Source organism: Ambystoma mexicanum, chromosome 2p (genome assembly GCF_040938575.1).
Source record: "Ambystoma mexicanum isolate Mex_15411 chromosome 2p, UKY_AmexF1_1, whole genome shotgun sequence".
In the NCBI taxonomy this organism is placed as follows: Eukaryota; Metazoa; Chordata; class Amphibia; order Caudata; family Ambystomatidae; genus Ambystoma; species Ambystoma mexicanum.
In genome coordinates this window covers 198,024,435-198,048,368 of record NC_090923.1, presented here as the reverse complement: position 1 = coordinate 198,048,368, position 23,934 = coordinate 198,024,435, and the positions used below count along the sequence as shown (strand labels likewise).

The 23,934-nt window shown below is 44.7% G+C and overlaps 1 protein-coding gene across 1 annotated transcript in view; it reads left to right on the top strand.

The window, feature by feature from the left end:
- The window catches only part of LOC138566342 (protein SSUH2 homolog), a 274,538-nt gene that overhangs the window by 60,406 nt on the left and 190,198 nt on the right, over positions 1-23,934 (top strand). Inside the window, exon 5 of the mRNA XM_069643487.1 lies at positions 17,540-17,621. Coding sequence (XP_069499588.1) covers positions 17,540-17,621 — 82 coding nt within the window. The remainder of the gene's footprint in view (positions 1-17,539; positions 17,622-23,934) is intronic.

Here is a 23,934-nt window from a genome sequence, read left to right as displayed (position 1 = left end):
ATCCGCTTCTTCCTGCACACTATTATATGCCTTTCGCACGTCTGTCAAAAGTATCCAGTACCTGAGTCCCTTTACATTTACAGCTGTGGGTGTACAAAACACTACTTCATATGGCCCGTGGAACCTTGGGGCATTCCACCAGCGCACAAAGCTCCGGACATAAATGAATTCTCCTGGCATGATTTGTACTTGTTTTTCAGGTTCCACAAAGGACACCGTTGTGTTCCCTTCTTCCCTTGTGAATGGTGGTGAGAGCTGCCTTGAGATTGCACGCGCTGCCCTAGTTAGTTTCTTCAGGTAATCTGTGAATTCATCTCCTAATATGGTGGTGCTTCTGTGTGCATCTGAGTGTTGGCGTAGTGGGGAATGTGCTGTGTGCATCCGTCTCCCTGTCACTATTTCGTGCGGGGACAGATGATGGTCCTTGCTTGGCTGATTCCTCAGCTCAAACAGTGCAAGGGGTAGGCAGTAGATCCAATTTTTCTTTAATGAAAAACACAATTTAGACAATCTTCCTTTTAACAGGCCGTTCATCTTTTCGACAACGCCATTACTTTGAGGATGATAAATCGAGCAGTGTTTATGCTTTATTCCCAATAATGCAGTCACTTCCTTGAAGAGATCGTTCACAAAATGAGTGCCATTGTCTGAGCGAATTACGTCATAAATTCCCCAGCGTGGGAACACTTCCCTCACTAGGAACTTTGCAGCGCTTTTAGCATCAGGATGCGCACATGGTCCCACTTCCACCCACCTGGAGAATGGACACACAACCACTATCATGTAGCGTGCCCCATTACATCTCTCCCCCATGTCTGCATAATCAATATGCAGTTCTCTGAAGGGCCCGGTTGGTTTTGGACTTGTCCCCCTGAGTGTCCGTAGGGTCATCCCGGAGTTATATATTTGGCAAGTCGTGCACTCCATTGTCAACCTGGATATGTGTTCCTGGAGACATGGCACGAACCAATCTTCCTGTATCTCTGCCGCAATGTGTTGTTTAGTATTGTGCGCTGGAAAGTGTAACTGCTGGAATGCTATCTCTAACAGTTTGATGGGCATCACTACTTTTCCTGAGTTATTCTGGTGCCACAATAAATCTGTTGCCGATTGGCTGCACCCCCTTTTTTCCCACAACACCTTTTCTTCTCCACTTGCACCTTCCTGCAGCTCTAACATTTGCGATATGGGCATGGCATTGTATCCTTCTGGAAGTTCTTCGCTTGTCTGGTGCTGCAATACGTACTCACCTGTTGCATGTCTTTCGAAATACGAAGCCTCCTTGGCAGCAGCGTCTGCTGCCGCGTTCCCCAAAGACACAATGTCGGTGTTGGAAGTATGTGCTTGGCATTTCACTATTGCTACCATTGTTGGGCCTTTTAGGGCCTCAATCAATTCCTTCAGCAATTCGGCATGTTGCACTGGGGTCCCATCCGCTCTTCGAAACCCTCTCCGCCCCCACCGGGCTAGACCTCCGTGTACGGTGGTCGTCATGTACGCTGAATCTGTGTATATTGTCACTGCACATCCCTTTGCTGCATGTAATGCTTCTATTAGGGCAATAAGTTCTGCTGCCTGGGCTGAGAAATGGGATGGTAGGCGGTATTGTACTAACACTTCATACTCACCTTCTTCTAGCCTTACTACTGTTAGTCCCACATGTTTCTCTCCCGTGTCCATGTCAATTGATGCTGACCCGTCTACAAAGTACACCTCTCCCTCGCACAGGGCATTTTCACACACCACCGTGCCCTCCCCCTTTTCTCCTGTGTATGTTGCACAATTGTGTTCTTGCATGTCCTCCAGTGTGCATGGTTCTGTAATGAATGTTGCTGGGTTTACTGTCCTGCACCTCACTACATGAATATTGGTGCTGGACAATATCTCATAGGCGGTTGCTCGCTGTGTAGTCAGTGTACTTTTTGATCTTTCCAGTATTGCGAACAATGAGTGTTCCACAAATAACGTGACAGGGCAACCCATTACTATTGTGGCACTTTTCTCAATGGCGAACGCGGCGGCAGCGAGAGACTGCTCGCACGCGAAGAGGCCTTGCATTACTGCGTCCAATGTGCCGCTATAGTAGGCCAATGGTTTGTGTCCTAGGGAAGTCTTTTGTGTCAGCACAGCCGTCATAACAGTCCCCTTGCAATGTGAGAACAGGTAAAAAGTGCGCTCATAATCAGGATTGGCGAGTACTGGAGCACTCGAGATCAGCTCTTTTAGCGACCCAAACGAGTCACTGATTTCTTTTGACCACTTTATTTTCCTGTTATCTTGCTGGGCCTCTTTGAGTGCGTGCAGTAATGGTCTGGTGTAGACTGCATAATCTAGTATCCATGCTCTACAATAGTTACACATTCCTAAGAATTTCTGCATCTCCTTCACTGTGGTTGGTTCTCTCACTGACCTTATTGCTTCCACTATGTCAGGTATTATTCTTTTCCCGTCCTTTGATATCAGCTGTCCCAGGTACAGCACTTCTGATTGGCAGTATTGTAGTTTCCCCTTGTCCACTTTGTACCCTTTTTGGGCCAGCAGTGTCAAGAGGGTAACCAAGTCTTTTCTGCACATCTCTTCACTCTGTGCGCAGATGAGCAAATCGTCTACATGCTGAATGATCGTGCTTTCAACTGATAAATTACCCAGGTCTTCGTGTAGTATGCGGTTGAATATGCTTGGACTTTCACAGTACCCCTGAGGTAGCCTGCAATGCTCATATCTCTTCCCCCCTAGTGTGAATGCTGTCAAGTATCTGCTTTCTTCTGCCAAGGGGATGGAGAAGAATGCATTTTTCAAATCCACCACTGTGAAATGTGATGCCGTTTTTGGGATACGGTTCGGGACCAGAGGAAATTCTTTTTGTATGAGGTCATTTAGGGGGCGTAAATCTTGGATCATCCGCCAAGCCCCTTCCTTTGCTTTTTTGATCGTATAGATACAGGTGTTACATGGGGAGTTTGAGGGCACTATTATCCCCTGTGCTAGCAATGCATTTATTGTCTCTTTTATCCCTTCCTCAGCTTTGCGGGACAATGGGTATTGCTTCACTCGGGGCACAATTGTCCCTGGTTTGAGTTTAATTACCACTGGTGTCACTCCATGCAACAAGCCTACATCATGGGGGCCTGTTGTCCACAAATTGTTTGGCACCAGTCACATGTCATCATCAAAAAATTAAGGTGGTGCTCCCACCACTGCCATCAACTGGACGGGCACTTGTCTTGTTTGAATTAAAATGTCACAGGGTATTGCTATTTCCATTATTATCTCGCCATCACTCTCCGAATCAGAGAAGAGATCCTCATCAGATAAGTCACGTAGGGCAATATCAGCATTGATGCACAGTACAGTGCGCCATTCACACCCGTCTATGTCCATCCCAATTACTGCAATCCTTTTCGCTGATACTTGTACAGCATGCAGGTCTAAGGATACCACTGAACCTGGTGCTATGTCTGGGGGTACTATTGGGCGGAAGATAAATTCTGCTGGTATCCTCCACTCTAACTTTTTTAGCTCGGGAACTACTTGGGCCAGTGTTTTTAATCCTTCGATAAACATTCTTTCGTCCACTGGCATGCCGCATATTTCTGGTGCTGTTGCCCGGGCATGTACCACTAGCATTACGCATAATGGGCATATTCCTGGAGTTGAGCACACTATCCCTCTTTCTGTAAATTATATTGTCATGTTAAGCTTGCTAAGAAGGTCCCTTCCGAGCAGGTTTATTGGCGATTGTTCATAATACAGTAAGGGTGTCTTTACCGTTTTACCCCCCACTGTCGCATCCAAATCTTCTGTGTAAGGAACTTCAATGATAGCCCCAGAGAACCCCTGCGTCTCTAACTTCCGGTTAGATAGCCGAAACCGACCTTCACGGATACATGATTTCTCGGCTCCCGAATCTACCATAAATATGAACTGCTTGTCTCCTATCTGCGCCCCTACCAATGGTTCCTCCGCTGAATCGTAGGTGGTAGATGGAACAGGACACGCAAGTGTTCTCTGTGGGCTGTCCTATGCAGGTTGTCTCATTGTCCCCCCTTGGCTGAAGACATTTCCTGAAACTACTGACACACCACTAGAGGGGGCCGGGGCTGGTGCTCCATTGGCATTTTTGCGAAAGGGTTGCCTGGGGTGTAGTGCATATTGTCGCTGTTTTGTGGGTGATTCTGTGTTCTATAATGGTGTGCTTGTCTTTGCTCTGCGTACCCCTGTTCTTGTTCCCTCTGTTGTCATCCCATTGGAAGACCGTAGGGGCTTCCCGGGTGGGGGTTACCATAGTGTTTCATCTCTTGAAATCCGTTGTTCGATCTACTCCTGCATTCTCTGGAAAAGTGCCCCCACCTCCCACAGTTCCAACAGCTTCCCTGCGCACCTCTGGGACCTTGCCATCCATTTCCTCTGTTTCCCCCGTACCCTTGTCCACCCCCTCTGCGACCCCTGTACCCACCTCGTCCCCCTCGTGGGGCCCAATCTTGCCACTGCGGACCTCCGTTCTGCTCCTGCTCGTTCCACTGTGGTTGCCCTGCTCCTGCCCAATTCGTTGCCATCCTCCCCTGTATTTCTACCAGCCCCTCCTCCTCCTCTTCTCCCTCCCTGCTGTGTGGGAGTGCGGCTACTGCTGCAGTGACCTTCACCAGTTTTGTTTGTACTAACTTTGCCTCGCCTGCCAATCTTTTTTGCGCTATTTCCTTTTCCCTCTCCTTTATTCTTTTACAGTGGTGAACTATTATACTCTATTTCGGGCCACCCTTTCGCTTCAATGCCTGCAATTTTGTCAAGTGCCTTGTGTACCTCTTTGGGGAGTCCTTTCTTTATTGTAAAGTAAAATAATGAGGTTGACTGATACCAGGGCGTGCCCATTTCCGCTTTCCACATCTCTTGGACCTGAAAAATGTAATCCATAGCATCTTCTCCATCATTCATCGTACATTGCATGACTGACTGCAAATCTGGGGTGTCTGGGAATGTCTCTCTTAATGCGTCCCACACCCTTGCACGTACTGTGTTAAAAGAGGCACCATCATGGCGATCGCAGTCTAACGTTACCCCCGGGAAGCCAGCCTTTACCCATACTCTGTCAGCTTGATCCCCAACTGCCGATACTAGCAGACTTTTCACATCCCCTATTGCTAGTGGTACCCCGGCTGTGTGTTTCTCAAATGCATATATCCCCTTGCTTGCCCCTCCTGATAGCGGTGGTAATAACTTTAACAAATTGGCCTTGTCCATCTGAGCCCAGGGTATGTAATTTGGCCTCCCTCCTCCCCTGTGTATTAATGGGAGTTGTAACTTCCCCTTTGTTGTCTTATCTGTACTCACCTACATTCCGTTCTTACCTAGTGGTGCCATTTTCCCCAACCTATTCCTTAGTCGTCCTGTCCACTCTTCTTCCATTGTTCTTCCCGAACATGCACCATCCAACCCCTCATTTCCTCCTCCCATCGCTATGCTTAATCTTTCACTTTCCTTTAAATCCTCCTCTATATCGCACAATAGTTACTCTCTACCCCCTGTGGCCATAATCTCATCGTCAGTATGCTCCTATCTCTCCTCCAGTTCAATTATTCGAGTTGGTTCTTCTTGTATTCTGAACAGTATTTCCCCCTTCTTCCACCCTTCCTCAATTGTTTTATCATGACTCTGTGCTCTTGATGTCAGCTCTGACCGAGCGGCGTTAGCCCCAGTCAGCTCACATATGCTTTTTATCCTCGAGAGCTCATCCTTTGCTACAGAGAGCCTAGACTCTAGGTCTTCTGTTAGTTTCTCTATGTTTACTATTGGTGTACTTACCTGGTCGTGCTCTCTATGGCTCTCATACGGTGGGGGTGCCGTTGGCCCTCGAGTCGCAGTGACTGATGTTGGGGGCACTATGTGGGATCACTGTATCCTTCTGCAGGCACTGGTTTATTTAATATTGGGTATAATTTAGTTACCTCTACTGGTGGTTCCCTTCTTGCAACACCTTGTCATCTCTCGGTATCAGCAATGGGTTGTCAGTGGTAGATGGCAAATCAGTACCTAGCTCTCTTTTTTTGGGAGGGGGTACTTCTTCAAACAATCTCCATAGATCTAATATTTCTCTCCTATTATGTAACTGCTTCCCCTTATATTTCAAACCAATGCATGTAGCTACCATGTCCAGGACACTCTTGTCAAACGATCCTCCTTCTGGCCATATTTGGGGTAACCCTTCCCCCTTTAGTTCTGTAATCCATTGATCGTGATATTTCTTAATACGTTCAGCATAACCAGGTAAATTCTTACAAATATGGGCCAATGGTGTTTCTGCCCCCACGGTTTGTGGTTGCTCTATATATATATATATCACTAGATATCTTTATATATGTGTGTATCTCTGCGTGTAGGGACTGTGTGTGTTTCCGCCACCTGGTCAATATGAGAATGGGCGCACTCAGCCTCTATTCCGTATAATTTAGGGGGCACATACAAAAGCAAACCTCCTTTTGTACATTACCAATATCTGCAGCACATTTATTCAAAAAATAGTCATTATCCTGCATCGGGCTCTTCCCCGTAACATTTCTTCTGGTCACACTTACCATGACCATACCATAATTATGCACTCCTTACCACTTTTACACATTCATCTTGTCAAAATATGTTCTGACACATGTGATGCATGCACACCAATAGGCAACACTTTATTCACAGCTCAATTTGTAATCCCTTTCCTCCCTTTCTAGTTGTCCCTTCCTTTCTTAATCTCATATGAATTCGTCTTTGTAGTTTGAATTTTACCTCGGTTATTTTCTCTGTTTTTTTTGTTTTGGTTTTTTTTGGCACTAGTCTTGTCTTTTCCCCATAAACCCAGAGAGAAGAATAGAAAAAATAGCAGTTACTAATGTATTCACTGTGTCTCCTTTATCCTATACTTCTTCATATATTCCCAGTACTAGTCAAGATAGCACTATGCGGTGCCGCCTTCTACCCCCTTGCGGAGCTAGGTTCCCGTCGCTTTATCTCTTTTCACCTCTTGATCCTAATGGCCATATGCAAAGAAAAAGTAAAGAAAGCCTAGAGTGGTTCTTAGTATCCCCAAAGTGTCCCTTTCAAATAACCTTGTTTCCTGTCTGTTTTCCTCCCCTGCTCCCTTCATGGTCACTCGCACTTAATACTCACGTTCCCGTCTTGAACCGAGAGTCTCCGAACTGGGTCCGTCCAGGCAGTGTTGCCGTACGCTCAACGGTCGGCCCCGGCTCCGGCGAGCGGTACTCAAAGGGGATTTTTCAACCGGGATGCAGTACCCTCTTTCTGTTGAGTGCGCACTTCTAAGCGTACTGGTCGCCGTTGGCAGGCAGCCTACCAGAGCCGGCGCACCGTGCGTATCCATTTTTCGACCAGAGATTTTCGTGCCAAAGGGGACGGTAGGGATATATTTAAAGACAAAATAATCACGCTGTCGGGGTCACCACTAAAGGCAATCGTCCCCTGATAGCACGATCCTCCCCTCAGTGAGAGACAATAATGGACCCTCCCATATGGGAATAAGGCTAAGACAAAGTGCGGGTGAGCTTAATGGGAGTTTATATAAGTCAAAATAGGGCATGCAAAGGACTCTGCAAACTCCGAGAGCGCTCTGTCTGACATTAGCAAAGACAGGCATATATATTTACAAAATACGTCACAAGAACCTACACACTATAGGGGGCACATGTTCATGGGGATTGGGTGGCGATGACTAACTATAGGTGCAGCTGTGATGTGGTTCGCCATGGTTGGTGGACGTCGCTGGTTGCCAACGTGGGCCGGACAGGTCAGCTGGGCTCATCCGGGCGGTGCTGTTGTGCCAGGCGTGGCCAGTGTCATTGATGAACGTCTTCCCTGGCTTTCTGCCCTAAGGCCACGCACACCGCATTCATTCAATACCGCAATATTATCTTCCCCCGTAAATCCTACAATAGGTTATTCTACAGGTTAATGCAACACAGGAGGAATGCAACTAGAGTGGGGTCCTTTGGTGATATATCAATACATGGTTACCATCATCCTGTTGGCCGGGTATCATAGGTCACGAGGTTGGGTCTCAGGGCGAGGGGTGAGCTGGTCAGGTTTTTGTGTCTATTTAGAAGTCATTATGAATGGGTTCCTACAGTGTTGCTATAATATTGGGTGTCCTAATTTTACAGGGGCCATTAACCTGGGGTGAGCTGGTGGGTCGTGGAGCCTAAGAAAGGGCACCTTTTGGCCTGCGTTTATGGCCGGGGTTTACTGCTGGGTTGTAAATAATTCAGGTGGCTGGTTGCGGCCATGGGAGCTGCAGGGGAACGTGAATGCTTGACGTGGCTCCAGCCGAATTGGGGGAGGTGAGGCAGAGCAGCACAGGCCTCTGCTTTTCGTCTGGCAGGCTTCAATGGGGAGGGAGGGGGAATGGCCTTGGATATGCCCACAATGGTATTTTCCTCGTGAGTTGCAGATTATATAAAAAGGCATAAACATTCATATAATGTACAATACTCATTGAGTCTTTTCAAAGCTTATGTTTCTACATTGTTAGTGCCTTTATATGGCCATTTGAAATGTGTTACCTATATCCATTTTGCACTTGATAACTATATGTTAAGTATTTTAACAACCACGACATTTTGTTACACTCTATGCATGCACGATAAGGGAGGTAGTATTAAGGTTGGTGGAGCACGTAGGAACAACTAGCCAATGAGACTGATGGCAGTGACACATGGAGAGCTTGTACATTCAAATACATTCTATGCGTTTTCTTACACAACTTACATGAGCTCCCAATGCGGTTGCACTTGTCTTCCTTTGCACTCTAGCAGCATTAGTTCAGTTATGGCATAGGGCCTTGGAGTACAGTCTTCTCAAGGCAACATATAACATAAAACCCGAGACACTTCTACCATTTGCGTATAGCTACGGGTATATGGGGATTTCAACTAGAATGCCACATGAACACACATTCTGCCATCTTCATGGAGTTTGCATATTTTATCAAAAAGGTCATGGAGAGAAGAGTTTCATCACAGGAAGTCTACATATTAGTATTTGGGGTCTCCACTTTTTGTCGGGGGACCATTTTACAGTTCTTTTCCACCCCGGCCCTGCTGGCCGAGTCATACTGAGGACAGTGATACACTGCGGAAGGTGAATGTTACAGTGCTTGTTTCTAACACTAGCTCATGTCCGTCTGTTCGTGGTAACGGGTTCTCAGTGGATCTGCCAGGGAGCTGCGGCCACGGGGACAAGTGAGAACTCTCCAAGGGTGGGGGCCGCGCTGCGGCGCACAGGGGCTCATGTCATTCTGGTTTCACAAAATGGTTTCCAGGGCCTAGCTTAATACAGCAGGTTCGGTCAATGTTTCAGCCAGTGGTTCACCCGCCACCTGGGCCCTGGTGGAAGGGGTGACCCCCGACGAGCCATGGACTTCACAAGGGGGAGGGGCTGCAGGGGAGGTGGGTCTCTTGGAGCAATCCTCCCATACACACGCCTGAAATGTAGCAGAATTTAAATGGTTTTAGAGAAACAGAGACATTTAGAAAAGGTGATATTTCCAAGATGCTGAATAGAATAGGACTTGAACAGTTTGTCTATATGTATTTTAAAATAAAGATATAGATCAAGAAAGAATCGTGCAACTCAAAAAAGCACAGATGCACCTTTTTAAATTGAACAGTTCTAGGAAACGAGCATGTATTCGATTGTGCATAATTATGCACAGGAATTCGCCATGGAGATCAGAATGTGTGCATAACAGAGACACACATTCTGACCTCCTTCATGACATTGTTGGTGGTGCACTTGCGAAAGCAACGTCAGAGCAATGTAATTGGTATCAGAGTGATATCCAAAGTAGCAAGAGTTGAATCAGACGTGAGGACAAAGTGTAGAGGGAAGATGTACCTTTGAATGTTGGGTTTGAAATTAACAAGTTATAAGGATATCTGTTGTTCATAACACTGAGGTGTCTATTTGTACTAGGGACCGCATTCAAAGGCGCCATTTTGAGATTTATGAGAGATATGTTCCTTTTATGTACTTTGGTATGGAAACCGTTAAGCATGTGGCTATATTGCATTGTAGCGTTCGCTAAAGTCATCAAAGTTGTATGAGGCAAATCTACTGCTTGGGGCACTCTATATCCCATTAAGAAGGACCTCAGAGACGCCTCACTAGATAAATGGCATCATCTAAGCAGAATTAATAATAACCGTAAAGAACCTCACTGTAAGCACATTGATTGTGCTTACAGTCTAACACTAGCTCATGTCCGTCTGTTCGTGGTAACGGGTTCTCAGTGGATCTGCCAGGGAGCTGCGGCCACGGGGACAAGTGAGAACTCTCCAAGGGTGGGGGCCGCGCTGCGGCGCACAGGGGCTCATGTCATTCTGGTTTCACAAAATGGTTTCCAGGGCCTAGCTTAATACAGCACGTTCGGTCAATGTTTCAGCCAGTGGTTCACCCGCCACCTGGGCCCTGGTGGAAGGGGTGACCCCCGACGAGCCATGGACTTCACAAGGGGGAGGGGCTGCAGGGGAGGTGGGTCTCTTGGAGCAATCCTCCCATACACACGCCTGAAATGTAGCAGAATTTAAATGGTTTTAGAGAAACAGAGACATTTAGAAAAGGTGATATTTCCAAGATGCTGAATAGAATAGGACTTGAACAGTTTGTCTATATGTATTTTAAAATAAAGATATAGATCAAGAAAGAATCGTGCAACTCAAAAAAGCACAGATGCACCTTTTTAAATTGAACAGTTCTAGGAAACGAGCATGTATTCGATTGTGCATAATTATGCACAGGAATTCGCCATGGAGATCAGAATGTGTGCATAACAGAGACACACATTCTGACCTCCTTCATGACATTGTTGGTGGTGCACTTGCGAAAGCAACGTCAGAGCAATGTAATTGGTATCAGAGTGATATCCAAAGTAGCAAGAGTTGAATCAGACGTGAGGACAAAGTGTAGAGGGAAGATGTACCTTTGAATGTTGGGTTTGAAATTAACAAGTTATAAGGATATCTGTTGTTCATAACACTGAGGTGTCTATTTGTACTAGGGACCGCATTCAAAGGCGCCATTTTGAGATTTATGAGAGATATGTTCCTTTTATGTACTTTGGTATGGAAACCGTTAAGCATGTGGCTATATTGCATTGTAGCGTTCGCTAAAGTCATCAAAGTTGTATGAGGCAAATCTACTGCTTGGGGCACTCTATATCCCATTAAGAAGGACCTCAGAGACGCCTCACTAGATAAATGGCATCATCTAAGCAGAATTAATAATAACCGTAAAGAACCTCACTGTAAGCACATTGATTGAACTGTTTAACAACACATGTAGAAATGATTCAATTCATTCAAATGACTTTTAGAACTATTTAAAAAAGTGCTAATTTCTTTAACTACTAAATAAAAAGTAATCAAATGAAGTATTATTACCAGACTAACATGTTTAACGCCCCAAATGCATCTTGTACTGTTTAACAAACTACTCATAACTAACACGTCTACCCAAACTTAACATTAGTATTATTTTAACAGTAATAACACGTTTAAAAATATGTTTTTATTTAAAAGTATTAATTTTTAAAAATCATTTTTTTTACAAGAGTTTAATTAACATTGCTAATTCAAAGCTGTTAAGATTCACTAAGAAGCGTTTACAAAATGTTTTTAACATTTCTAAAATATTTAAAACTTGAGCTCTGCAAGAACATGGCTGGGTCAGAATAGGCCACACAAAAGACTATCCTTCTCCAATTTTCATAGTAAAGCACAATCCTCACAAATCTTTCCTTTGCATGGAAAAGGTCCTCTGCCAGTGCCAATTTTATGTGAACAGTGTAGAACATTGTTGTGTATCGTTGCAGCAATTAATCAAAGCGTTCATTTCACTGCTCACGCTGTGCCCGAGACTCCCTCCATGCAGTAACTCCTCGTCGCCAATTGTTGTGTATCGTTGCAGCAATTATTACACAACTACACGTTATAAGTATAACAAACTTCTACGTTTAATGGTAGGAGCCCCAGGAAGGCCAACCTCTTTCAGCAACATTTTCGTGTATGATTCCATCAACATTCTGGAACCATACACGAAGATGCCGTCATGGTAACAGAATGTTATATGCGTGCATTCACTGTAAAACTATCCTTACAAACATACACTTTACATTTGTAACTTTTTATATATAAGAAAAGTTGAACAGGTAAACACAAAAGAAATGTTTGCTTGTTGGCCACATGAACCAAAGCAATTAAATACTAATTTGATTGAAATGTAAGTATTCATTATGGTGGCCAGAAATAATGTATTCTTTAAGTAAGTAACAGGACATCATATAAGCACCTTCAGATCACAATTAGAATAGCATTAACACCATACCTATGAATCACAGAACGACATCAGAAGCAAACAGAACGCAGAATGTAGACTCAGAATGTAGTGCCCATGTTATTCTTGTGACATCTATCAGAACCAGTGACAGAAGTATTGTTTAGGATTCTAATGGGGCGTCACACACCAGACCAGGACTCTTGATACTGGCCTAGGCTGCAGCGCACAGTTAAAATGCTTTTACTTTATTTTCTAAGAATTCAGATTGTGATGGCACCCAACCCATCTCACACCCCCTTTTACAAATACCCTGGGCCACAATGGACCATGAACCAGGCCGGTGGGTGGTAATACAATATTTATTTATTTTTAAATTTCCATCAAGATCACACAAATGTAATATTGGGCAGCAATCGCCAATGGGGTGAGAATTGCACTGTAAAATGATAGAATACACTTAGTTTGACCTTCTAATATCACATACACAAAGCACAAATGAATGGGAGCAATAATACTTTTTGGGTAGATAGCACCCAGTTAAGATTTCCCCTGCAATGCTCCCTCAAACCCTGATTAACTGAATTTCGGGTGGATAGAAAGGAGTAGCAAGGAGTCCGGTATACGAGGCAGCAAACAGAACTAAAATCCGAAATGGGAGGCAAAAAACCTTTGCAATTGCACAAAATAGCACTCGGAATTAGTAAATATTTGTTTTACATGTCCAGTTGAATGAATAAGGTACAAATGAGTATGGCTGTCTCAAAGAATTCAGAACACTTAAAAACTACAAGGCAAAAACTAGAAGGCAATGCACTAACAATGGGCATACGATTCAGAAAATCAACTTTGGAAGGAACACACAGTGCAACAAATCACACGTGGAGAAATTACATTTGCTAATTTTCACGGGTTTAAATGTCAAAACAGCTTTAAAAACGGGTGAAACAGACAAAATCGTAATGCGGTTTTTATGCTGAGGGACAAATGCACATCACAGGGATAATATGAAAGTGAAAGGGTGACTCTAAATGAATGACTAGATGAGATTCTTAACAGGAAAGGAAATTCGATTTTAAAAGTGAAAGCAGTGGACAGGGAAAAATTGGTTTAAAAAGGAAATGATACGTTTTACAGAAACTATATTTTAGTGGCTAGAACAGAGGAATGCCGTTACTTTGCAAGTGTAACCTCTTCACACTGTATGTCTCTATAGATGGGAATTTAATTCATTTATTCCAAATATGACTAAGGATTTATGCAATGGGCTAAAAGGATAGGAAAGAATGGCGCGAACACATGGAGATCAAAAACAGGATACACAGAGGATTTCTGATAAATTTAGACAGTTGCTAGAGTACTTTCAGGATTACTGATAGGGTGGAACAAATGGCAAGGTATCAAAATGGGATATGCTATGTTTTGCTATGGGATGGATTGATACTTACAATCAGCACCTGAATATGGGATTCTGGAACACCAGCCGTGTATCTGAACCGCGGGGCAAGGGTCTGGTCACTGTGCACCGCGGTGAGCTCTCCTAGAAGGGAACAGCTGGGCCTGGTCCAGTCACTGGACAGTGAGGTGGATCAGCTGGGCAGGCAGGTAGCAGGGCAAGCAGGTAGCGCTGGATGAACCCAATGAGCATTCAGCCACCTTTCCCCTTTCTCCCTGAATTAGTGGGATTGTAGTGGGGTTTAATTCTGCAGGGTGGTTCTGCCTGGATAGGAGGGTTTTGATCAGCTATCCCTTTCTTGGCAGTGGAATCTGGGCTCTGCAGGGTGAGTATGAAATGTCTGGATCTTTGGATGTTCTGGTGCTGGAAATCTGGAGTCAGTCCTTTGTCTCTCTGAGCCTCCACCTTTTATAAGGTGGATGACATCACAGAATGTACTACCGGGCAGACCTTTTGCTTGGCATGCCTCTAACAACTGGATTGGTCAGGGGTGGCAGTCACTGCCTTCCTGTCAGCCGGTTGGACTTCAGGGACATGACACCAGTTTTTATGGTGTGTGCTTACAACGCCTATGGCCCTCCCACAGTCAATTTTGCCAAAAATCAGTTGTTAAATAAATTGCACATTTTTACAGTTGTGGCGCTTTTGCCAATCACATAGGCAAATGACATATTTCACACAGAGCATTGTATTCTAACTCCCAAGTTTGTACGGTGTCATTTAGCCCTTTTAAAAATCTTTCGCAATTTTAGTGGGAACCATCTCCCCTAACAATTTATAAATAGGTGCACTGATGCAGATTAATGTGGGTCATATTTACATCCAACTTTCATAACCAGGTCCTTTGTACTTTTCCCAGAAATTTCATTTTTCCGGCATTGGCATCCACAACCTGTCAGAAAGGCCTACATCGTCTTGTTTTAAAAGCGTAAAATGTACATTCGTACTGTCACAATTTCACATTATTAAGTTTTCAGGTTACAGAAATAACAGTTTTAAGAAGAAATGTCTTTAGAACCAAGTGGGCCGGCTTTACCCCCGAATAGGGGCAGTCTTCCAACCCCACAAGCTAAATTTCTTTCTTTGGCCCACTGGCACAGAGGTTGTCATGACGATTTCTTTGAAGCTCCTCAGTTTGTGTTGCGAGGAGGTGCCACCTGAAAGTCACACCTATGTGTCCTGGAAATCCTTTGTCCCAGGCTGGAGCAGTGCCGCTCCGTCTGATGACGGTGTTACATTCTCCCCCTTGGTTCATTCACATGCCCGAGCTGCTGGTCCACTTGGGGGGAGGTAGGTCTTGTAGTCGGTCCTTTGAAGCCAGGGTCTAAAAACCTGTCCTGCTGATTTCACAGTAACTTTATTTATTTATTTATTTCCTGGAACAGAAAGCAAGACTGTTGGTATTAAATATCCTATATATGTTTTAAAACAAACCCCCTCCCATCACATTTCTATGCAAGGACAGGGCCTTAATTCAACATTTTCACTTTCAAACCAACATTGTCTTGTTTGTTAAAAGCACAATTTTACACATGGTTAATTTTCCTTGAATGTCACTTTACAAAATGCATCCTTCCTCGCATCCATTTTCCAAACCTTTCCAAAGCCCTAGTCATGTTTCTAATGCACAGGAAGCTGTTCAACTAAAAGGTCCTTTGAAACTGACATGCGCTAGGAGAGAGGGCTTCTTATAAAGGGCTAGTCTGTGATATTTTGTTGCAAAAAGTAAAGCATTTTGTGTATGGATTGGAGTGAAATTATTTGCTATTTCACAGATCTTGCCTGACACAACCTGTCATTCAATGAGGAATGCCCCCTTTTGCTGGAGCACAACCTGAATGTGGATAAACATAGCTTGGTCCTACTGGAACCAAATTGTGTACAGTTGAAAGGATGGACAGGGCGTCAGCGTGCAGTCACTTTTAAATGCAGAACACTTTCTTTTTCTATGGGAAATTCTGAGCTGGCAGCATAGCAGCACTGCCCTTGACTTCTTTTCTCTGGTGTAAATTAAAAAATTACTGACAGCAATCCTCAAGGTTTTCTGTTTTTCCTCTTGCCCCACATGTGCCTGCTGAAACAGTGCAGCCATCATTTTTGTAGCTGCAAAACACAGTTTTGATGCAAGGGAAGAGTGCTCAATAGAGCCAGTGCAACCATTCTGCTGGTAACTGCTGAGATGTAGTTTGGTGTGGTAGGGGTTCTGCTAGGCTGGTAGATGTATGCCACAGTATCTAATACATAAAATACTCTAAGAATGTCTGTGAATTGGGGACTGTGCATGTGCACAACCCCATATGCACATACATACTTAAATTGAGACCCGGCTCCTGCTCTACGCTCCTTCTCTTCTAATATTTGGCAAAGATCCTTGTTTTGTGGAGAGGAAACTTCTCTATAAACAAGAAGGCCCTTGCACCAAAATGGAGTAACAGATGTTGCACTTATTTTCACCTAACAATGAAATCCTGAGGCTGTTCCAATGGGTATATATGGTTCATGATTACAATCTCTTTGATATTATGATGAGTGGTGTGAAAAATAAAATGAGTAGCAAGCACAGTGCGCTTTGTGCATGTAGTCATTTAAAAATACAACCCCTTTGGTACGGATATATCTGTCTAATGTAAATATATGTGGTCATTCTTATGTTTCCAAAATCCATTTTCATTTTATGCACAGTAGCACGGATCCCTCATTCGCACATTTTGTCCCTTCCCACTTTCTCATAAGCGTATTTGGAAGAGAGGGCACATGAATGTAACAGAATGGCCAACTTGGACTGATAACCTTCTGTCAGAACATATTTTATATGGTCATTCAAAAATGTCATAATGTGCTTTGTTCAGTAAGCCCAGCGTTGCATTACGATATATATAGGAAGTGATCAATAGAAATAATTGTACAATTTTAAAAAGAACCAGTTTACAATTACATAATTCCCTTTTCAATACCACCACTTGCCAAGAATAAACACAATTTGTTCTCAAAATGTAATTCCTTTTTAGAAAATATTGCACTCAGATTGGAAGTAAAGATTTGTGTGCTGGTTACTGAGTGGAAAAACATTAAATAATTGAAAAAATAGAAAATAGCAAACACAGTTGTTGACCTTTCAGTCCCCACCACTTAGAGCTTATCAGCTCCCGACTCATTTCTTTCTGTGTGGACGGGGCAATGGTGACATTCCTACAAGATATACACAATGACAATATGTTTTCATATAACAGTCATTACCTCAGGGATGACTCTATCATGTGTGTTTTTTCTCGGGTCATGCTGCTGTCAGCAATGACTGTGGTAGCTCTAGAAACATGCACCTGGCAACTCCGCTATCTCCAGAGAGTGCAAAGCAGATAGAGAGAAACGTTTAGGCTATGCTGGCCACAACTGTACGATTATAACATGCTCAGGAAATCACTCCACAACAATGCTCATTGCAACTTCTGCCACAGTGCCAATAGGTTCTGAGGCATAATATACATGTAGGCGGGAACTTGATGTGGATTTGGGGAATTTGTGACAGTGGTACCAGAAGGGCTGACATGGGTACTAACGTTGATTGGAATTGTTGACTGAGTCTGGGGGCACTTTCACTGGTCACCATTACCTTAATGGTGTCCGAGCAGCCAAACCTTATTGGAGCATTTCAATAGGCAGCTAGTGTGACAATTTCCTACATTCAACAAAATGCTAACAAAATGTACTCTGGTTGTGCGATTACTGGCGTTTTCAAGTAGTTGTTTCTTTTTTTTACAGATATGTTTGCAGTGTTACCTCCTCCACCATACCCGGGTCTTGGTCCTGAAAACAACCACATTACCCCGGACCTGCAGTGGAGGTAAATTTGGTTGGGATTCAAACTATAAAATGCCTTAAACTGGTTTATCTGATTGACAAAAATCTATGTTTACACTAATGTTTGTTTTTCAATTTGTGTGACCACAATATCAGATATTCCTGGCGAATCTGCACCATTGTATGGTCTAATTTAGAGATTGCCCAGATGTGGCACATCATATCTCACCTCTGTGATGATATTCTTGGCAAGCCCTAACAGTGCTGTGCTTGAATACATAAGGTGCTCCTTATATACACCAGTCTTGATCTTTTTGGGGAATTTGGGTGAGGAGACCACATTCAAGGGAGAAGCTATGGACCCATTGTTCTCTATGAAGTTCCTATAATAACCAGTGAGAGCTAAGAAGGCTCTCACTTGGGTTTGAGTAGTAGGGGTGGCCCATTCTTGTACAACTTGTACTTTTCTAGGCAATGGCCTTATTTCACCTCCTCCTACCTCATGTCCAAGGTCGACCACTTTGGTCTGACCAATTTGACATTTACTTGCCTTTATGATCAGATCAATGTCATCCAAGTATGCCATGCAGAAGTCCTCCATCCAATTCAGAACATGATTAACCATCCTTTGGAATGTAACAGATCCATTCTTTAATCCAAAAGGCATTACCTTAAACTGGTAGAGGCCTGCTGGGGTCGAACATGCAGTTTTCTCCTTGGCATGGTCTGTCAGAGCTATTTGCCAATAGCATGACGTTAGGTCAAATGTACTGAGGTACTTGGCTGAAACAAGTTTGTCCACCAGCTCATCTGTCCTAGGTAAAGGATGGGCATCAGTCATTGTGACTGCATTTAGATCTCTATACATGTAAAACTCCTTGGAACCTGCCTTTGGCACTAGCACGACTGGACTACACCATTGACTGGTAGAGGGCTCTATTACCCCGAGATCAAGGATATTGTTGACCTCTTCCTTTATGTGGGTTCTTACATGATCAGACATACTGTAACCTCGCTTTTAACAGGTAAACAGTCTCCAGTGAGAATATCATGCTGGCCCCAAGGTATCAAGCCTGGTGATAGTGAAAACAGGGAGGCAAACTGATTTAACAGAAACTTGCACTCCTCCTGTTGTTCCAGTGTCAGATTAGAAGAGAGATTAACTCCTTCTATCTTCTCATCTAAAGCTTGTCCCCTGAGGAGAGCAGGTAGAGGTTCACTCTCCTCCTCCTCATGAGCTGAAGCTAGAAGCGAAGCTCCTACTTCTGGTCTTGAGACATAGGCTTTTAGACGGTTGGTGTGAAAGACCCTGGGAGCCTCCTTAGGATTGCCTAAGGCCACCAAATAAGTGACCTCTCCAAGTTTTCCCACAACCTTGAAGATTTGTCCTGTAAGACCCTCTGCCTTGTAGGTACCGTAACTAGAACTTGCTGGTCTTGAGTAAACTCAACCATGTTGGCCTTCTGGTCATGCCAATGCTTCAACAGAGCCTGACCTTCTTTCAAGTTATCTGTGGCTTCTGTCTTTGTGTGTGTCATTCTCCTCCGGAGACCAAGCACATAGTTGGTGACTCTCACTGGCTTGGGGGAAGGAGCACTCTCCAACCCCTCCTTAATCAGGGCCAAGGGGCCTCTAACCGGATGACCGTAGAGAAGCTCAAAGGGACTAAATCCAACTCCCTACTGAGGGACTTCTCTATAAGCAAATAGAAGGCATGGCAGTAGAAGGTGCCACTTTCTTCTAAAGGGTTTCTGTAAAGCACCTATCATGCTCTTCATATTTCTATTAAACCTCTCTACCAACCCATTCGTCTGGGGATGGTAGGCAGTTGAGAACTTGTAAGTCACTCCATAGTTTTTCCACATGAACTGCATGTAGTGGGACATAAAATGTGATCCCCTGTCAGAGATGACTTCCTTAGGAAAACCTACCCTGGTAAAAGTACCAGGTAGGGCCTTAGCAACAGCCTGAGCTGTAACAGTCCTCATAGGTATGGCTTCAGGATACCTAGTAGCATGGTCTACTACAACCAATATAAATCAATTGCCTGAAGAGGTTGGAGGGTCTAAGGGACCAACAATGTCGATTACTACCCTCTCAAAAGGGACTCCCACCACTGGGAGAGGCACCAAGGATGCCACATTGTTGGCTCTACTCGTGCCAGATGTCTGACAAGGGTGACAGCTCCTACAGAATTTTTCTACATCAGACCCCAACTTAGGCCAGTAGAAATATAGAGAAAGCCTTTCCTTGGTCTTCTTGAAACTCAAGTGACCAGCCAAAGGCATCTCATGGGCTAACTGTAGGAACTGTTGTCTGATCTCTAGAGGCACTACAAGTCTTCTGTAGTCCCCTGGGATAGACTCACTTGGTTCACTGTAGAAGAGGCCATCTTCCCAGGACAACCTGTGCTACCCTGGCTCTTGCCCGTCCAGCTGGGAAGCTGCCTGTTGGTGAAGTCCTTCAAGAGTAGGACACTCTCCTCGACCTCTGCTGAAGTCTGCCCTACAGGGGCCACCTTCTGCCAGTAAAGACTGCAGCTCAGGATGGTCTTTAGAATCCAGATCTCCAACAGGGGGAAAGGGTTCTTCCAGCTCTGAATCTTCAGCAGCTGATTCAACCTTTCCTGGTTGTTCCTCACACTCAGCCTCAGCTGGTGGAGTAGTCACAGGTGTGACTTTGGACAGTCCTCTCGGGATGTGTTTGTTGGAAGCACAGCACGGCTTCTTCTTTGAGACCTTGGGTTTCCCCTTTGCCTCTTTCTTCTTAGAAATAGCAGCTAGTAGTTCCTGTGGGCTGGGTGTTATAGTTTCTTCTGTAACATCCTCTGGAGAGCCATCTAAGGTACTCTCTCTGGCCTTCCTTGTCCTGTTTCCTTTTGCTAGGAGGCCTGGGGATGCTTGATACAACTCCAAGAGTTTTTAAGTCATTCCCTAACAGGACTCTGCCAGGCACCTCACTCTGCACACTAACAGGTATCATGACAGTCATGTTGTTGCACTGGATGAGAGCTGGTAATCTTGGAAGCATGTGAACAGGGCCTCCAGCAAGTTTAGTGAGGCCTTTGGGTTCCTTAACAACATCCTCAGGTTTGAAAAAAGATTATTCATCCACCACTATAATGCTGACCCCAGAGACTCTAATGGCAGGGGTCTCCTGGCCATTTACAAGTACACTGTCCTTATAATATTCTTTTGTGTTTTCTGGAATTGTATTATAGACATCTAAATTCTGCTCTTCCCACAGACGCAGTGACACTAAAGAAACCCTAGCAGAGACCCCAAGGGGGTCTTCAGCCAGCAGTTGAAAGTTTCCACTTGCCATTTGTACTTCTCCCTCTGGGGAAAAGGCTAAGGAGACAGTGTGGCCCCTGAAGGTTTACCCTTGCATCTGAGATCCCCTTTCACATGGTCAGTAGACACACAAGCATAACATTGTCCAAGTATTTTGACAAATGGGGGTTGCTGCAGACCTCTTTCTCGTTTAGCACCAGAGGTTTCAATAACCTGATTCGCTTTCCCTTGTGGCTTACCCTTTTTCTGTTTGGGCCCTTCTTTTGGATTAGAGGTATTAGAATTCTCTTTTCCATCTTTCTTTGCTGCTTCCCATCATCCTTCTTCTGAGTTGCCCCATAATCCTTGTGTGTAGCCCTGTTGGCAACCCACAAGTCAGCAGCCTTTGCTAACTACTTAGGGTCAATTTCCTTAGAGTCAGCCAAGTGCTGTCTCAGCTCAGGAGAGCTGGCATCAAAAATAGATTCTAACCAAAATAGATGTCTCATTCCTTCAAAATTTTTAACTCTGTAACCCTTTACCCAACCATCTAAGTTCTTTAAACATTCAAAAACCCAGGTAGCCCAAGGGGTACCATGATGCTTATTGAGGGCCATAAACCTCTTAAGGTACTGGGAAGGAGTTTTCCCAAATCTAGCTATCAAAGCTAACTTCACATTTTCATACTCCAATCTTTCAAGTTCCTCCACCTCCATTACAGCATCAGTTGCAACCTGGGGGATCCTAGACAAAAGCCAATGAATCAACTGATTCCCTGTGAAACCCTGAATCCCATAGTTATATTCAAAAGCAGCCAACCAATCTAAAATATCAAGCTTCACCTCAAACATACTCACAGCTTCCTTAGGCATGCAAGGTCTCTTAAGACTGGAAGACCTAGAAGACTCTGGGAGATAACCATTTTCAAGAGACAATTTATTCATTCCAAGAGCATGATGCATTTCCATTTCTGTTAGTTTGATTTCTTGATATTTACTTTCAGTTTGCATTTGGAGACTTTTGAACTCTAACTGAAGTCTCATTATTTCAGGGGAGACACATTCTGGACTCAGTACTGGACCTGGTAGGGTCCCTGTGGCTGAAGGTTGAGGCCCAAAAGCAGGTAGAGGGGCAGTGGGTCTCACATCCTGAGACTCCTCTGACTCTTCTGGCTCCTCAATAACATTAGAGTTAGACTCGACATCATCATCCTCCCCATCAACATTATCCACATTTTCTTAGAGATTAGGGGTTACAGCCCAATTTCTCATTCTTTGATGTTCCAACAATCTTTCTACCAATTCATTTTTCTTTCCTTTAACAGGGAGGTTCCTATCTTTACAAATTTACTTCAGTTGATCTACTGTTAAAATGATCAGGGCCTCCTGTTTGTAGTTATCCATAGTATGGCATGATAAAATTGATTTCTAGTGGTGCTTAGCCTTGTAAAGGTTACTATCTGAACAAAAGTAAAGCGGAACTCTCAATGTAACAACTACACAATTCTTCCCACCGCTGCCACCAGTGTTAGGCAGAGTTTGCATGCAGTACCCTCTGGGACCACTACACACAATTATGAGAACAGGTGTAAGCAAAACCAACCTTTGGTATAAGTCTGTGTAACGCTCAGCTTGTATCCACAGGGGCGCCTCTCGACTGGTCTGGGACACTTCTGGGTTCACTGCACCTTCCCCGGACTTCGTTCTGTCAGGAATCAGTTCTAGAAGATAGGAGGTGGATTTTAGCGACCTCTCCTTCCCTCCAGAGACCCACCTCCCTGCGTTCCCCTTGCAGTATCCCCTTGGGACTTCGCTCACCTTGATTTTCGGAATGTCGCACTCTCCGTCCTGCCGTGCTGGGCAGGGGCGCATCGTTAGTGGCTTGATCCACTGAGTTACTTCACTGGTGATTGCCTGGAGTCCAGACCGGCTGCGACTCCACCTTTCAGGTAAGTCTTTTAGTGTTTTTAGAGTAATGACTATATTTATGAATGCCCCAATAACCTTCTTCTCTTGTCTTGTAGAGGCTGATGGAGAGAGCCGAGGCTGGCGGCTGAGTTCGAGAAGGTAAGGATGCGCTAGATGCGGCACTGAAAGCATCCTTGCAAGTCGACTGACCTGTGCTCTTGTTCTTCACAGGTTGCAGAGAATTCCTGGAAGCGGCGATGTATTGGGACCAAACGCTGAAGATGAAGTTCGGAATGGCGGAGGCCTTCCAGGAAAGCTGGTAAGTAACTTCTGATTCTTGCCTCTATTGTCCTAAAAATGTAGCAGGAGAACGATGAAAGGTTCCCGGAGCTCTGACTGGATGGAGAAGCTGGAGGTGAACAGGAAGAGCGATGCTCTTTAGAGTCTGTTCGCCCGTGCAGGCCAGGATGCTGAGCAGGACCCGGTGAACATCATGCTACAAAAGCAGAAAAACGCGAAGCGCGTTCCTTGGGTCGGCCGTGGTTTAAATACCTGGCAGGTAACCCAGGTGCCTTTGGGGCGCACCCTGCCCTGAAGCTAGACTGCTTGTTGCAGTTCCCCGACAATCCTTGTGGGGGCAGCCATGTTCACCCATTGTCCATTGGAACCCATACTTGCCAAGTGAGCCTGATGCCAACGGCGCCAGGATTGCGTCCTAGGCACCTGCAATGGGCTGGCGTGGGCCTTTCTGGCCTTGTAACAGTACTGAGGCGGGGGCCATGGTGCCCGAGACCCATAGTCTTGGTTCAAGGTCGTGACAGCACTCCCCCCCAATGCCCCTCTCACGGTGACCCTCCTGTACGGTCCTGGCTTGTCAGGGTGCTCTCGGTGAAAAGGTTGAAGCAGGCGCAGAGCATGGATGTACTCACTGGGCTCCCATGTTCTGGTCTGTGGACCGTAGCCCTTCCAGTCCACCAAATAGTAGAGTTTCGTTCTCACATATTTAGAATCCAAGATGTCCTTTACTTCGTACTCAGGTTATCCATGAATGATTACGGCCCTGGTGGAGTAATAAGCCGAGTTCCCGGCTTCACCGGCTTTAGAAGAGACACGTGAAACACTGGGTGTATCCTCATGTGGGCTGGCCATGACAACCTTACAGCAGCTGATTTAATGA